This window comes from Denticeps clupeoides, chromosome 12 (assembly GCF_900700375.1).
Source record: "Denticeps clupeoides chromosome 12, fDenClu1.1, whole genome shotgun sequence".
Lineage (NCBI taxonomy): Eukaryota > Metazoa > Chordata > Actinopteri > Clupeiformes > Denticipitidae > Denticeps > Denticeps clupeoides.
Window position 1 is genome coordinate 17,730,758 of NC_041718.1, and position 18,024 is coordinate 17,748,781.

General features: G+C 42.2%; 1 protein-coding gene across 3 annotated transcripts; it reads right to left on the reverse strand.

The window, feature by feature from the left end:
- Positions 1 to 375: 375 nt before the first annotated feature.
- On the reverse strand, positions 376 to 5,667 carry LOC114800525 (protein FAM3D-like). Of its 3 annotated transcripts, XM_028997997.1 has the most exons (11): positions 5,305 to 5,655; positions 4,988 to 5,040; positions 4,754 to 4,789; positions 4,559 to 4,666; positions 4,189 to 4,215; positions 3,047 to 3,173; positions 2,763 to 2,821; positions 2,620 to 2,670; positions 1,461 to 1,545; positions 899 to 1,025; positions 607 to 723 (listed from the first exon to the last, which is right to left on the reverse strand). In XM_028997997.1, exons 2-11 carry the CDS (start codon positions 5,001 to 5,003, stop codon positions 637 to 639), a joined length of 723 nt encoding a protein of 240 aa, XP_028853830.1. In that variant the 5' UTR covers positions 5,004 to 5,040; positions 5,305 to 5,655; the 3' UTR covers positions 607 to 636. The 3 variants fall into 3 exon arrangements, with proteins under 3 accessions (XP_028853832.1, XP_028853831.1, XP_028853830.1); XM_028997999.1 differs by lacking the exon at positions 2,620 to 2,670 and having other exon boundaries at positions 376 to 723; positions 5,305 to 5,667; XM_028997998.1 differs by lacking the exon at positions 4,189 to 4,215 and having other exon boundaries at positions 376 to 723; positions 5,305 to 5,658.
- Between the last annotated feature and the right edge of the window lie 12,357 nt (positions 5,668 to 18,024).

The window sequence follows — 18,024 nt, forward strand, 5'->3', positions numbered from 1 at the left end:
ACATTGCCAGGAAGACACCGGAAAAGTTGACCACAACAATGGCAGTAACATTTATTATTATTCGCTGATGTCAATTGTTTTATTTGTCACGTCCCGTTGAGTCGTGGCCACCAGAGGGCGCCAACTCCGTATCTCGTTGGTTCCACCGGGGTCCCATTTCCAGTTTTTGAATATGTATTTTGTTTACCCCCATATGAGTGGCTGTATAGCAAGGGTAACCAACGCTGTTCCCAGGGGGCGCCCTGGTGCTTCATAAAAGTCGTGCACCTGTCCCTCGTACCCTCGATGTCTGAAAATGTTATGTATGTACAACATATTGTTTGATACAGAACAATATGAGCAAAACGAAGAATATAACACACACACACAAGCTGATATGTTGTAAGCTTTACTGACTCATTCTGCACGTTAGGACAATACGATATGTTTAGTGGGATGTTTAAATCGTTTAAATTGAAGCTGCCTGTGCCACCCTTGGTGACGGACTTTAATAGATTTAACACATTGTGCATATATCATGTTGCCTTATATCATTTCCATTTAGGTATGAGCTCAATGAGATCATAAAGAAATAAACCACACCATTACTAATAATCTGCTTTTTTGCAGGTCTCTTTGTTCTCAGCCTATAGAACATCAGAGATTTTTTGGAAAGCAGTCTCCAAGGTCAACCAAATCCGGCCATCCGTTATATTTGTTGTTTGTCTCGTTATTTTTCAAAATCTGAAAGAAAATTGAAAAAGATTGATAAAGAAAATAATTTTGTGTCCACCAAAAATATCAAGTGCAATAATGATATAATATAGGCAGGGAAAACTACTTCATGAAACTGTTGTTGAATGCCTCAGTGTGAACAACCAGGTGCATGAATTTAAATTCACGTTCACACACCACACACCTTTTCGTAGATGCTGTTTCCTTGGATGGTGTGTGCTCCTGCAAACACCCAGGCATCTCTGAAGCCCAGTGTCTCGATCTCTTTACTTCCAAGATTTGCGAAAATGTTCCGGACCTCATCTGTGAGACTGCGGGGAGACGCAGAGGAGATTAAAACATGCGGCTGAAACCTGCAACATTAATTAAAACATATTGATGTGCATATCTGGCATCAGGTTGAAACAAATGGTGAGGACAAAAATTTGAGAAAATGGAGAAGGATTTTCTGACCGGCATTGTTCATGAACTACAAACATTGACATAAAGGCCGAAAATACTGAAAAGACTTAAAATAATGAAAATACATTATTTTGTAGCACCATATTATCAGGAATGACATTCAAAATCCCTATTTAAGCCAGCAGCATGAAGGATGCACCAGTTATTGTGAGGTTTTGAGTTCAGATTTTTCCATAATTTATGTGTTACGTTTACAGTACTCTATATGTGTTGTATATGATCAGGGCTGATCTTCCATGATGGAAAAATAAAAAAGCACAAGTATTTTCATTATCCGTACTCACATTGTGGATGCATCATCAAACGAAGCCACCAGAACCAGAGTTTCCTTTCTGATTTCTTTAAGGAAGACCAGCAAATCCTCCACATCTGAAATGATATAAAGTGTAGGGCCTTAATTCACTTATTTCTGCATGCAACATCTCAACTATGTATAATATACATTTAGACAAGAGTTGCATTTGGCAGGGTACAGGTCTGAGGAAATTCAAACTAAAAACGAGCCACCAATTTAAATCAAGACTGAATACACTGAAGTTCAAAGTGAACATGAATAAATAAAGTAATAATAATGAAAAAAACGGGGTCATGTAGGTTTTACGTTCAGGATCATAACGTGTTTTGGGTTGTCCAACCAGGCTCAGACATATTTATAAAGGTTGAGGCTGCATGGGATGGAATGATCCTCTCCCAACAACAACACTACGTAGAACTCCAATACACTCCAGCACTTTCACCTTCAATCACTTTGGAGTCTTTGCACAAAACCTCTGCTATTTTACTCTTTGAACAAAATCTCTGCTCTTTTTACTCTTTTTTACTTATTTATTTTTTATCTTTATACAGACTTTCAATCATTTGCACTCCTTCACCCGAACTGTTACACATATTTTATGCTAAAGATTTACATTTACATTTCCAGCATTTATCAGACGCCCTTATCCAGAGCGACTTACAATCAGTAGTTACAGGAACAGTGACCCCCTGGAGCAACTTAGGGTTAAGTGTCTTGCTCAGGGACACAATGGAAGAAAGCGGGATTCAAACCCGGGTCTTCTGGTTCACAGGCGAGTGTGTTACCCACTAGGCTACTACCACCACATAAAGACATAAAAGTGTAATATTTGGTTATGTTTGCAATATATTAGAATATTGGTTTTCATTGTAGACGTGCAACATTTTCAATACTGTGGTCTGTAGCAGTCGCTAAAAGCATTTCACTGCATATCATACCGTGTATGACTATGTATGTGACGAATAAAATTTGAATTTGAATTTGAATTCCAAATTTAAATTCAAATTTTAATCGTCAGATACATAGTCATACACGGTATGATATGCAGTGAAATATGAAGGCTTGGGAAACACTGGATTGGGAAACACTGCCTTGTACAAAGATTACAGATAGTCACACTCAACTGAATTCATAAATGTCTGACTTACTTCCAGAGTACATGTCGAAGGACTCAAACTTTTCAACTTTCCCAGTCCCGCCTGTTTGTTTAAAAGCCGGTCAATTTCTCAGAGAAATAATGATGACATTTTATTTCAGAGATGCAGCATAACAATCTCAAATTATCACTCACCATTGACTAAAACAATATTCATTCCTCTTTTAATGTTGTTCATGACTCCACTCATGATGCTACAGGACAAAAGAGAGTGGGAGAGAGAGTTCAGGGTGCAGTGGGCGGCTCCTTGTCGTAACAATGGAAGTTATCTCCTTATTAATTAAAGGAAAAAGATGCATACTTTATCTCTGCACTGAAAAATGATCATTTAAACATTTAAAATGGTGCAAAGACACAACACACAAGGACAACATTAATCAGCAACTCCTCGGGAGCCTTCGTAGGTGATGTGGACTTACATCTTGCCCTCAAAGCAGATCCGTGGGCCGAGTATATTTGCAATCCCGCTCTTCAAATAAAACGCGAACTCATCGCCCGGGCATTCCTTCGGCAGGCCGCATTTGAACTCCGACGGCGCATTTGCACCTGTGCAAGAAAAGACGGAGCACCTACTGGCATTAACTGAGGAACAGTCACATTTGGAAGCCATAATAAAACCAGAACATTGGAAGAATGTACAGTGTGCAAATAGTGAAGGTGGGGGGGGTTTGCAGCTCTTGTCGGCCCAACAGACAAATGGAGACAGCTTGAAAGCACTGTTCCTACTAATTAGTTTTGCATAATAAAGTCTGCTATTAATTATGTCTGTGTTTTTGCCGGCAGGCGAGTCACCTCTGTCACTCCGAGGCATGCACGCAGACGAAGGAGGAGGAACATACGTACCGCCAAGTGAAATGTATATAAAACATTCATAAAGCAGCGATCGTGTCAAAACGTAATTATTCGAGTCGAAAGAGCAGACTAATCGCTTGCAAACAAACTAATGGCAATTAGCTGCATGGCGACTGCTCTTATTCAGCACTGTGCCATGACACGAGGAGTAAAAGGGAAAGAAAAATAAAAGTCATTTAAGACACAGCAGGCAAATGTTTTCCTCTTCAGATCCTGCACTTCCCTGTCACCCTATGCAAATGAGCGACAGAGCTCAGACGACTTTTCATGTGGAACTATTGATCATCGTGTTCTCCTTTTTGGTTGAAATGTTGAAATTATGGTGTTTCACCTTGGCTATATATGGGCATTGGAAATATGTTAATTGTGTACACAGCCTTGACAACAACCAGCAAGCAAAATATATTTCATGATTCCAGGTCTTTACTTTTCTGTATGAATATATGCACATAGGGTGGTGCAAGCTAGACATCTTCCAGGGACAGACTCGTATTGCATTGCAGGCCGGGTTGCCAGTTCCTGACAGTTATCTTCTTTTGATTTTACACTAGAGCTACAGAAGAGCTGCATAGTCTGTTAATGTTATTTTGAGTGTGTGTGTGTGTGTGTATGAGTGTTTATGAGTGTGTGTGTGTGTGTGACAAAACAAATAAAAGCAGTCAGCAAGTAAACAGATGTGATCACACATAAAGTGCATAGACACACTCACCCGCAGGCAGTTCCTTTTTCCTTAAACCTGAAAAACCCGCAATGCCAACGTCAGCATGTGTTCATTAATCCATCGTGTACGACTATTTTTCATTTTTTTTTTAAATGAAATCCCAACTCATTGCCTGTAGGTGTTTTATTGTTCTTTGTTTTATGTGTCGCCTTTTTCAGTCGGTTAATAAATTGAGCATGGTTGCCATGCTCGATACTAAATGTCAGTCACCGGGGGCGATTTCAGAAAAAGCAACAGGCCAATTCAAACCACGACTCATTTTAGGACAGGTTAGTTAATATTAGATGCTGGCCTGTGGTGTCAGAGAGAAAATGCGACCCTGCATCTACAGTCAATTCTACTAGCAGCAGGTTCATACCAAAATACTCCTCAGTGCTGGTGAGTTTCCTCCAGAAAAAGTACTTGTCGAACACAACAGCCATAATGAGCAGGCCTACAAATAAGCAGGCCAAGAGGCGAATGGCACCTGTCACATGAAATAGTGAAAACAAGTTTTAAAACTTATGCAAAGTGTGCAGAAATGAAGAAAAGAACAAATAAACCGGCACTTTACCTCTCCACCACACTGCACTAAACCGCCTGGAGGGTCCTGCATGTGAAAGAGAAGACTTGAGAGCATTTCAAAAGCAGCAACAAGTTTCTCTTCATTTTTAAATGACGAATTCCAAATCCCCCGAGGGAGTGGGACTTTTGCATGATTCCCTTTAGAATTACTGACGCCCACATCTCAACCTTGTACTGAGAAAGACTGGAGCCACGCCAGAAAATAACCACGGGGGCTTCGTACCTTTTTGGAACGTCATCTGTCCAGTAACATCAGCGATGAGGCAATCCTGAGGTCTGCAGGCAGATACAGAAACAATATTTATTTGAACTATAACCAATGTGTAGTGTTCTTATGTAACCTATAACCTAAAAGTAAAAAACTTTTCTCCTTCCTCTTACTTAAAACACGCATGGCTTCTGTTCTGCCTCATCACTTCAGGTGTCACATATACCATACGTACAACAAGTGTGCATAATCATGCTGGAAAAACCTCATTTGAGCTTGTTTAACAAATTTTAAGGAACGTCTGGGAACTACAAATGAGAAGAAGGTCTTACCTTGGTTCGTACGGTCGTCCCTTTTAACACTGAAAAGTCATGACTGTGAAACTCTGTGAGAAGAGGCACAGCTTTTAATGAGCCATAGCTATGTTGCCAGACTGGTTTCAGTATTGTCTGCAATTCTTCAGCAGTGTGAGGCTGGACATCCGACACTAACACGCCCACGCTGCTCCGGAGAGGTGCTGTTTGCCAGCTGTTGCTTCGGCTAATGTTGGAATTATAAAAGTCTTGTCATCAAGTCGTATCCTGGAAGATCCTATAAATTAATTGAAGCGGGTGGAGATGAGGGCTCAGTGTGCCAGTGGCGACCGTTTCATTTCAGCACCAGACTGCTGCTGTTAATCTTGCATGCTGTACTTTAAACAGTAAATGTCCTGAATTGCAATCCCTTACTCAGCTGTTTTAGTTTTGCCAAAAAAAATTTTAACAGAGCAAATCTTGCAGTAAAATAACTGAAGAAACGGTACAATACTGAGTGATAACCAGGCTGCTATTGCTATGTATAAAATAAAAATTACATGGAATGTGCACATGTAATAATAAAGTGAAGTGATTGCCATTGTGATACACAGCAGCACAGCACACACAGTGAAATGTACCCTCTGTTTTTAAAGTGAAGTGATTGTCACATGTGATACACAGCAGCACAGCACACGGTGCACACAGTGAAATTTGCTTTGCTCAGTAGCACCTTGGTGGATCGGGATCGGGAATTGGCAACCTTCTGATTATGGGGCCGCTTCCTTAACCGCTAGGCCACCACTTCCCTAAAGATGACTACCAGGACCATAGCTTTATCTTAATGTGGTTCAAAGGTCACCTGACTCTAATGCTGATACGGGTTTGTGAAGTGACATGTCTCGAAAGAGTAATAATACAAAATATTTGCTGATGTGTGTTTGTGTATGTTCTACCTCCAATGAAAACTGAAAATAAGAGGCAAAACCCCAGTTATCATTTCCAACCGGCAAGTGTTTATAACTTTTTAAAATTATTTTTTAATTGTCATCCTTTAAAATGATTCATTTCTCATTACTAATATGAGGCGAAAGTGCTGACGAAATATCTGACAGCATTAAATGGATCTTCGTTTGAAATCTCTTTTATTGAATCTTTGCCTGAACCTCCAACATGTGACGTGTAGACAGGAGGGGGTTTGTATAATCCAGAATGAGGAAGTAGATTGAGTGAGAGTTCTAATATTTACACATTACATGCTTGATATCTTATATAGCACTGAAACAAGATGGCAAAAACATGACAATTTCCCTTTATTTGTTTAGAAAAAGCATGTTAGGAATAATGTTATAATAATAATAATAATAATAATAAAAATAATAATGGTATAAATACAAAAAACATTTTTGTAATTTCTGTAATTTTGATGGCTAAAGATGCCCTCAACTGATGTCGAGAACATTTTATGACCCACAAGGTCTCACTGCTCACAGCTACAGACACTCAGACACACAACTGAATATTTTACCAGCTATAATTGTACTCAGTGGCGGCAGCGGACGAGTTTCACTGACAGGGATGAGAAATTCAGACGACTGGATGAATGTCTAATTAAAAGAGATGAACATATGGTGCTTTCCATGGTGCACATTCACACCTCACCTCATTTAAAAGCAACTTTACTCTTGATGGCGCGCCGCTGTCAAATGTAGAAATCTGAGGGCCCGCAGAAAGGGCCGGCATTTTGAGAACACTTTACACTGCTCTGAGAAATAAATAAATTAACAAATAAATAATGAGAATAATTCTCCCAGTTTCTCACTTGATGCGCTCCATCTGGTCGTGCCTGAAACAAATCAAGGAGAAAAGAGCTGAGTGCATAAAAATGCAGGACGCAAAATGGTCCTGCTTTGCTGCCAATCCGGGCCCTTTGAGGAGGAGCGGGCCTGGCAGATGGGGACCCCTGCCAGGAGCAGACATTGTGTGGAGCGGCGCCTTCTCCACTCTCTAACTCATTAGGTGTATTTACAGAGCTGCCGCGCCACATAATTAGCTCCGCCGATGAGGATAGAAACATGTTGTCGCCTCCGCTCTCTGGTCCCGCTGCAGCTCTGTCCATGTGGAGTGTGGTTGGAATGGACGCTCAGTTCTGATTTTAATATGAATTGGTATTAATGTTCTGTGATACTGATGGTATGCAAGGGCTGGTGGTCCCAAATGTTGAATTCTCATCTGTTAGTCCAGACTAGTAGACTGAAAAACATTCCATTCAACAGAAGTGAAGCCACAAGGCCTCCACCATCTGCTCAGTAGAGTTTAGAGACAATGAAAGGTGCCCCAGATCAGTGATGACCCATGACGCTGTAGAAAAAAAACTAACTTTGGGGGAAAAACTGTTTGAATGAGAGGCTGTGGATGGAGACATGTGGGGAAGGGCCTGCCAGCAGAGGCGCTAAGTTTTTTAGATATATTGTGGTGTACGTGGAACTTCTCTTGGTCACCTTGCTCAACTGTCAAATGTAGAAATATTAAGTACCACAGGGACCTAACATGGTCACATAGTGTTTTCTTCACGCCATGCATTCATACTCCCACAACGATGGTCGTCAATCTTCAACGTTTGGCAACAAAACAAGGACGCATCCACCATGAGTACACAATATCCATGGGGTTCCTCGCATCCACCATGAGTACATTTGATTAACAACTTAATTGGGGGGGGGGGTAGAATTTAGTGAAATAGCGTGCTACATACACAGTCATGCTCTACATAAAGGAAGATCATTGGCCGACGTGATATGAAGGTGGCAATCGCAGGGATGACGCAAAAACAAAAAGAACTGAACTCCACATAATGAGTAAAACAGGAAGTACAACACATCTGACCGCAATCAAACACACTTGGGCAATGCAGGAAACCAAGAGAAGATTTGCATGATTTGCCATGTTGATTGACTTTACAGTAACTGAGTACTGTACTGGTTTCTACTGTAAAGATTTTTTTCAGTCTGCAGCATCAGTTTTTGCAGTGCTTGGTAACTTTATGGCATTTCCCGGTATACATCAACGTAATCATGAAGAATGAAAGCAGATTGCCATTGAAAGACTGTGCTAGTGACATGAGAACAAAATCACATTTTCTCAATTTATTTATAGTTATTGGTGAAATCGTTCATTTTGTGTTCTGTAAGTTGGGTGTGGTGCTTAGAAAAAAGGAGTGCTGTTTCTAAAATAAAATAAATGTAATTTATTACAATGTCTGTACATACCATGTTATAAAGAAGTGGAACATACGTTCTTGCCTTATCCTGCATATTCAAAATATCCACGACATGCTTGAGCAAAACCATTTTCCTTGCCTCTGAGTGCAACATCTGTGATAACCAACAGCACAATTTAATCAGACTGAAGAGATGTTTAAGCCTTTTTTAAACTCAGGAGGGTCTCAATAATTCCAAGTCATTAGATGGGCATGTAGTAGCATTAACATGGCCGCCACAATCAACTCCACCCCAGCCCCCGAAATTGGGAGCGTCTTGACGGAAGTTAAGCTTTTACAGAGTGCGGACAGAGCCGGCGGTTGGCAGACATGTTTTCTCCGTCGGAAAGGTGGCAGGAGACCCTCTCAGTTTAATCCAGCTGTCAGCCTCGCCGCGGCCGCCCAGAGTCACGCGGCTCTGTGTGTCGGGGGCGTAAGGAGACATCCCAGGCTCACGCCGACTCCCCGTTTCTGGCTAAACCGATTCACGGGGTCCCAGAGGTGAGGCGGTGGCTCTGATGGGTTGCTAAAATCACCGCTGTCATCTCTCCCCTCATCTGAAACGCGCCTCACCCTCTGTGCTGAGGAGAAGTGGTTATTTTTAGCCCCTATCTGCGTGGCAACTACATCCTTGGATTATCATTAATTTATTATTTCTTCACTGCCTGACTTTGTGCACTAAGGTTAATGAGAAATGCACTCCTGGCCAGGAAAAAAAAACCACAACTTTCATGGACATCTAAATGTACCTGGTCATCGATAGAAGCATGCAAATACTCATCAGAGGTTAAACGCAACAGACCAGCAGGGTGAGCCAATTAACCTTGAGGAAGAAGCCGGAGAGGACAGAGCGAAGGCCGTAATTTATTTATTTATCTATCTATCTATTTATTTATTTCATAAAAGGCAACAGGGCCGAGTCTCGGTTGCCCATGTGTGACTTTTTAATGGTGGTCCAAGGCTACGTTCCGCCGTGTTACTGCTGATTAAATGCATGCTTACAAGGCTTGCGGAAAAGCGTCCCTTCTTTTTTTACAAGTTGTTTAACATGCAGATGCCTGGATCGGGGTACTTATAAAGCCTGTGGGAGAACCGAAGCCTCATCCGTACACTCCGGAGAAATCATTCCAAACCCACTTTCCAAAAGCAAAGACAGCTCTGAATCTATTTCGAGACGCTCATTATGGAAGGACTGGAGGTACGTAATGTATATTCCAAGGCTGCAGCCTAGGAGTCAACATCTAGGAGGGATCTACTCTTTTGATGGCTCTGGAAGAATTCGAAATTTGGTTTTCTGTCATGCATGAAAGAAAACCAAATGCAAACCTTATGAATACATTTAAATATGCAGTTGTCATTGAACCGCATGCATATACGTTTTGCACTCATCAAATTATTGGAACGGGCCAGAAATCACAAGACGGCCGGACTCCGGAGGGTCAGGCCCATAACAGCATGGAAATTTCATTTAAATAGGATAGGATAAAAACTGTGTTGACAAACACAAATGTTCATGCAAAAGTGAGTTGTCCCCTAAAAATAGCCTCCGCTTTATTTAAAACGTGCCCAGGTTTGGCTGACAACAACGGAATACTTAGCAGAGCATCGTTTTTCTGTCGTTAATGGGCTCGAACCAGACCAACATTTTCAGCATTCGTTTGTCTATTCAGTGATCATCGCTCTTCCTGAAAACATATTATCATACATGATTTATCGGGATTGTGGTTGTGAGCTTGATAAGCTGCAGTCGTGTGGGAGGTAGAGTGTGTAAGGTGGCCTAGTAATTGTCCTTCGTCGCTATGAGGCTTTGGGGTTATTTCCTTTGAAAACTTAATTACACACAATGTTTTAGCAAGAGTGCGCGCGCCGCGGTGACGAGTCTAAATGCCGGGGCAAGAAAATGATCGTGAGCCCAGCGAGCGTGGCCACTAAATGAATTATTACACAATGGACAAAAGTCGGGCAGGAAATTGTCCTGCACATTAGTAAGAGTGAAGGTGGCGCTGATGCCCAATTTAATCCAACATAATCACAGTAATTATGGAGAAATTCTCTCTGGCCTCTGGAGTGTCATTTGTCCTGCATGCAGTTGGTTTTGTTGGAGGGTGGTCTGTGTGTGTTTTTGCAGCTGAAGTGTAATGGATGGGCTCGCATCGGGGCGAGTATGAGTAAATGAGGCCGCTCTCCGCTCTTCTCCCCTGCCGTCCACCAGCACCACACCTCCAGCTCTCCGCCATACCTCGGCGAGCGGGGAGACGTTTCAATTAGACACGTCCCAGTGATACGAACCCGGGAGTCTAATTAAAGCTCAGGGGTCGCTGGCTGCTCAGTCCCGGCACAGGCCATTACTGTACCGCGGCTGATGCTGCACGCACGCATGTGTAAATGAGCTGAGGCGCTTCTGGCTTTAGAATTGTCACGCTTTTGTGGTACAATCACAAAAAACAGAGCACACGTGTTAAATCTCAGGATTGTAGAAAAGTGCAGCAGTGGCGTAATGTAACAGCCAGCATATTCTGAAATGTCAGTTATGGTTCTAATGTTGAGAATTTAGACACCCTACAAAAAAAAAAAAAAAAAAAAAAAAAGATATATATATAATTTTAGTTATATAATATATAGGTATAACAATTATTATTATTATTATATATTATATATATACAAATCAATTAGGAACAATATTCAAACTTCATTGTTACACCAACTACTACAAAAGATCTGCATCCTTTTTAAGAAGGCTTGAATTTTTGGCTCTAGGATGCCATGTTGTGTTTCTGTTGCCAGGCATATAACAATGGCATCAATAAAAAAAATCCCCCTCCATGTATAACAGGCTGAATCCTGACAGACATGTGCTTCTCACTGGGAATTCATTCCACAGTCAAGACCGAACTCGGCCTGTTTGACTCGGAGGATATTAGCAGATGGCAGCTACACTCTATTCCTCTTCACACCCATTGCAGGCCACTTCTGTGTTTTTTTTTACTATTCAAAGACTTTTGTCCTCTTTTCACACGTGGTGATGTAAGGATTTTCACATGCTTATGCCTTCTAAATGAGGTGGTGAGAGGCTGCTGAGAACAAGTCAGATCTGGAAGAACTGGAAATCCGTGTACAAATGCAGCAAATTGTGCTTACTTATGACCTGCAAGTCAGATGCTGGGAGACCTGCAAGCAAATGCAGCAAATGCAGCCTGACAGGTTCTCATCACATTCTCATCATCAGTGTTACTACATCTGTTACCCTTTAAAAGCTTATTCAGGTCTTAAGCAAACACCAACAGTAAAGTTCTGACAATATCATTTGCACTGGGCACTGTCCAACACGGACCTGCTCAAGACTGATCATGTATTATATGGTATGCAAAAGACCTGCATATCATTGGGATCTTGATCTTTACAGTTTGGGATCAATATGTTGCATCGATAATCTTCAATCTTCATTTTCAGATCTACAGTTTTCAGATAAAATTAAACGTCTTTGAATAAACCATTTTTCTTTGTCATGTCATGAGGCACCACTAGATCTTGTCTGATCTTGTGACTGAGGAAATTTAGCCTAAAAGACCTACAGATTTTTATATGCACCCTTTATTGGTCTCCAGACTAGACTATTATTGCACAGAAAGTGCACTTTCATTACATCATCAAAACACATTGAAAAACACCATACCAAATACCATGCCAAAACATACAAAAGTTTTGCTAATCTTGTGTTTGAAGATTCTTCTGCCTGTGTGACATCCCTGGGACTGCGGAAAACAGCTTGAAATAAAATCCATGACAGTCAGAATTTGAAATAGGTGAAGCCAGTCCACATGTCCAGGAAGAAAGAAAGACAGGGCCCGAGTGACACTTCAAGCTTATCAAAAATTTGAAAGAGGCATCTGTCCGACAGGGAGAGGAAACTCACAGATACGACGGTGGATACGGGACTGTCTGCTCCATCAGAAGTTTAATTGCAGTTGCATGACAAGATACAGCGCGAACATGATCAGCCCCTGTTAAAGCACGCAAGCCTTTCCTGACGCGTGACTCAACGAGTTGGTGGAAGTTCAGACTCAGTCAATGTTTCCTTTGCACACGTGACCAGGACTTTCAGGCACTTCATGAGGTTACTTTTTTTCAGGACCAGGATCGAAGAAAAACGACGGCCCAGTCGAGTAGAATAGCCAAACTACGACTTCTTAAAAAAAAAAAAAACCCATACGACTTTTTTTTTTTATCTCAAAAGGAGAAACTCGGCACGGAAGCAGCGATATCACAGAGCGACTTCAAAGCTGGAGCACTCGGCTGTGCCGGTCTTTCCCCAACCTAATGTGCAGCTCAACCAAGTCAACCCCACCTCCGTGCCGGTCACAGTGATAAGGGCAAAAAGCAACGCAACCTCTTCCTGCTCTTAACCCTAATGCTCAGCCGGTGGATGCTGTCAGCAGTTTTAAATAGCAGTAAAAAAGGCAAGCGGGAGGTTGATTTTAATCAAGAAATTGAGGGGCTTCAGGAGGTCAGTAAAGGTGCGTTGCAAATGGTATCTTGGTTGAAAGCGTTATTGCATATAATTTATCTGTTTGGAACAGGCACCTGGCAATTGGCACCCAAAGAAAAAAAAAACATCGGTAAGCAAAGTTGGTTGGATGGCGCCTGTCACATGTCATCACACGACAACAACCTTAAAGGAAGGATGTGACACGTCCCCTGGACCAGTTCCTCCCATCATGTCCCTGGTAAATTCCTATAGGTGACATAGGCTGCCACTTAGCCTTTAGTCTTTCCCAAGGCTTAATCCATAGGAATCCATGATGACACAGGTGTCACAAGCGCTTTTTATGCTCTGACGTGATGCGGTCATGTAACAATGATGTTCCTGAATACACATGATTTCAACACATTTCCCTACTACATTGATTTAGCAGCAGTTTGGAAAATACTGTTGTGTTAAATGTCACATCAGACCTAATAAAATCACAGAAAAATGAAAAAAATAGTATTTTGTATCTGGGCGGATACAGGTGGACTGTCCCTGTAACTACTGATTGTAAGTCACTCTGGATAAGGACGTCTGATAAATGTTGTAAATGTACCTTCTTGTTCATAAACAATGGCAGTGTTTTGTGGGAATAGAAATGATCACATAAAAAAAATGAATAAATCATTTCAAAACGTCTACCACCTTCAATATGACCCTTGAACATGTGCAATCCTATTTAAATCTGTCAGGGGAAAAAAAAATATATAAAAAAAATAAAAAATAAGTGGGTTGCGTAAAAAAGTGGGTTGTGTGGACACCCCTATAGTTTCGGTCTTCTTGGGGAGGAGTCTATCAGCATGGAAGCTCTTGCTTGCAAATATTCTCTTGAATTTAGGTCTGGGCCATTCACACTTCTTCATTTTCTTCTTCTGTTGATTTGGATGCATGCTTTGCCTCATTGTCCTCATCTTCAGCTTTCCAGAAGCCAAAAGCGACTGGTGCTCAGAACTGTTCATAATTTTCTGCCACCTCCACATGGCATATGGCAAAGATGGATTGCCCTTGGCGCCTTTTTTATTTACTGTAAATCATAACCTCAATGATATCTAGCCTTCATGTGGTGGGCGGTGGATGGATGGTCGGTCACCCTGGTCTACATCTCTCTCTTTCTTTTTTATATTATGCGAGTAAACTGCTACTCACAAGGCGTGTGCATGTGTTTTTTTCCAGCTGGTGGAGCCAATGAGCCGTTGATCTTCTTGGCTCAGTGGGTGCCGTGAGAGAGACAGAGGGAGGGGGAAATGACAGAAGCTTTCCTAATGCAATAGTTACTTGTTTGTTTCAGAGGTGAGCCCAAGTCGTGCCACGGCTATTGACCGAGAGCGGTCACATTAACAATCGTTCTGCATATTCCCATGACATGTCACCTGTCCATGCACTGTCCCCGCCTACACTGTAGCACAGCACAGAAACACGACACCCCCATATGAAGAGGGGACATGCACTCTGCTGGTCTTTTTCATGTTAATTTTACTTACTACGAATTGTATAACACAGTTTCGCAGCACTTCCTGATTTGAGCTCGCATGACAATGCACGCATGAAGGGAAACGTCTCACGCACATACGAGTGATTCTGTACATCACAGTAAGGTGCCACCATACTGGGGTGACTCAGTGGCGGGCTCTTTAGGGGGTTTCAAAGAATGTTTGCAAGCCAGCGGCACCTTATGATAGTCGACAGATGAGCATGTGAACGTCTGACAACTCCAGACAACTCCAGAGAAAGAAAAAGGCAGCCTGACAAAACGGTTGCATCAGATTTTTCTTCATGAGGAAGGACTGCTGTCCTAAAGACTGATGACAAACTCGTTGTACAGTGGAACGTTTTGTAGATGTAGTCAGATCTTGATAGACATAACAATATACCGGAGTCTTTAAGGAGACCCGGACAAAACAAACCACACTTCACTCTTCCACACTGGCGACGACGGTAACGTTGACTCATTCAAAACATGGCACCCTTAGGCCCTTTCCTCGCAATTCACAAAGAATGACGTCAAGTTCCATTTTATCAGCAGTACGTTACACCTACAACACCGCCCACCCTTCATAAACACACACACATACAAATGGGAGTTGTGGCCCCATAATCAGAAGATTGCCGATTTGAAACCTCAGCTGCCAAGGTGACACCGAGGTCCCCGTCCCCGTACACTGCTCCCCGGACGCCTTTCATGGCTGCCCACTGCTCACCAAGAGCGATGGTTTCAATGCAGAGGACACATTTCGTTGTGTTCTGTGCTTCATGTGCTTGCTCATCACTCTCTATGCAACGTAATTAAATAAATAAATAAATAAATATATATATATATATATATATATATGTCTGCAGTCTCATTTAATTATCAGCAGCAGTAATAACAATGCCTCCAGGAGTCCTTCCTGACTCATGCCTGCGGTGCGTGCTGGAGAACATAAAGACGTTTGGCATCTTCATGGCCATGTGAAATTAATTAGCAGATGAGTTCATAAATATCTTCGTTTATTCTGGAAAAAAAAGCACTGAATATTTTGCGTTGATTGGCTATCACACCTGACTTCTCCTGATCAGAATAATTTTGATCAACAGCCTTGTCATCTTTTCACCTATTCTTCTGGTGTCAAGTATTCAAGGACAATAAAGATCAGCGTTGAGTCTCGCTGATTCAAGCCATACTTCATGCTTTTATATATATATTATATATTATGTATATATAAGTATATACATTAACAACCACAATAACAATAACAACAATTCATGCATTCAAAAATATATATTGGTTTATGTACAATTTAATGTGAAGTTAGGTTGTGATGCCAAGTCAGCCCTGGGCTCGCCAGGTGCTGCTAGTCACATGCGCACAAAGGTCCTAATTACCCCCAACCTCTGCTTAATTGGCATGGGTAATTAGAACCCTTTTTATGTGGTTTTCTCCCTCACGCCTTTGTCCTGCATTAGGGATGTTATTTTGCATATCTGTTCCATTTTCTTTGTATTTTGGTCATCTTTTTGTTTCGTTTATTCAAATCGCACATTTCCTATGTTGAGCATTTGCGCCTCCTTCACACACTGCAGCATGTCATGTGTACTACTAAACCAAAAAATTATGTTTTCTGCTGTGCTCAAAATGCTATTCTTGGAATGTAAGAATCTTTGGTGTGTGATGTCAAGTTGTTGGGGGTTCTAAAATGTAACTCGCATGCACCCATATTCACCGTGCACTTAGAAATACATTTTTCCAATTATGTTCCATTAACCTAAATGTACTCCTGATGTCATTGGCTTGGGATGATCATCCATAATACATAAGCGCTGGAATCTGACACCATGAGCGACAGCAGGCCCCTTTCGAAAATTACTGCCCAATTATACAGTAGTATTTTGCTTCTCCTGCCGCCACTGTTGACGCACCAACGCTTAACACACACAGCTGCGCACTTCTGGCTGTTCTCTAATCCTCCGTACATTTTAAGGATAATAGTGGTAATGGCGGTAATTCGCCGCGGCCACCACTGCGCTTCAAAGACCACCGACATCTCCCCGACTATTGCCCCGGCCGGTGCTCTCCTCTCCGAGGATCAGCTGGTGCTCCCGACCGATGTTTTTCCTGAGCGGTGATGCAGCATCCTATTACCATCCAAGCGCACGGCTCAAAACTAATTAAAAATACCGGGTGATAAAAGGCACCACGGAGGAGGATGGTGGGGAGAATCACTTTACAACAGTCCTTATTAATAATTTGCCAGACATCAAGCTTAATTCAAAATGGGCCGGCGCCCGGGGAAAACCGCTTTTTCGATCCAGACTCGTGCGTCCATTGTAAATGCCTTAATACATTTTGATACTGATAACAACTAATTTTTCTGTCTCTCTCTGCCTCCCCTATCGGATATCTTTTCCTTCCTAAAACCTACTTGTATACACATTTGCCAGAGAATAATGAGACTGGGTGGCGCAGGGAAAATGGGAAGCCTAAGGTTATTAAGATAGCGGCACTGATACGGGCAAAAAGAATCCTTTCAAGCGGCTTCAGCGTGGCGGCTGACAAACACGGATGACAATTGGAGCTTAAACGGATAACGGCAGGAGTCCATTCACCCAGACGAACATTTAAATAGACTGCCGTTGAGCGTGTGTTGGGGTCTGTGCGGTAAAAAACGCTGCAGAAAGGACGGAAGTGATTAGCCGGGACGAAAGCTCTAACTCACCAGTTACTTACAGCGAGGGTTTAGCATGGGGCATTTACTTAATTGTTATTGCTAATAAGAGGGCTCCCGGCGCGGCTGCGGGCCGATGAAAAATGCCGAGCGCGGCCGGCGGCGGCATAATGAAGCGAAGGTGACTCATTTTCAGAATCCGAAGAGGGCAGCGGCCGGGGGTTGTTAATCAAACCCACGGTGCGGAGGCTAATCAGCAGGCCCGGGGACCCCGGTGACGCCGCTGTGACTGAGAGGGGCCAGAGCGGCACAAGCAGATGCAGAAACATGCCTGTGGCTGAGTCATGTGCCTGCAAGCATGCGGCGCATCTAATGAGGGCCATCGTGACACGCGCTGCGTATCCAAAGAAAATATTCACGTGGCGCCATGAGTCTGAAGAGAGCAGCGCCTGACCTGGGTGACAGAGGTAAAGGATATGACACAACGGGTCATCACAGAACCACAAGAAAGGATAAGTGATGAAGTTTATTCAAGAAAAACCTGACAAAAGTGAGATTATGGCACATGCACAATGTTTTTCAGGCTGAGGATTACACAAGTCTTCATACAGTTAATTAGCGGAACCACATTCATAGCCACGCCCTCAGAGCCGACAGTAACTTTTCTGACTTTTATGAAAGTGTCCTTCATTGCCTAAGGTAAAATGCAGTATCTGCAGTATCTGTTTCTATTTCATATTAAATTCATTAACTGTCTATCATGCTCAGAGGCGCAGCCCCTTTACTCATTTGCACACCTTCACCCTACCTGTTACACATATTTTCAGTGTAAT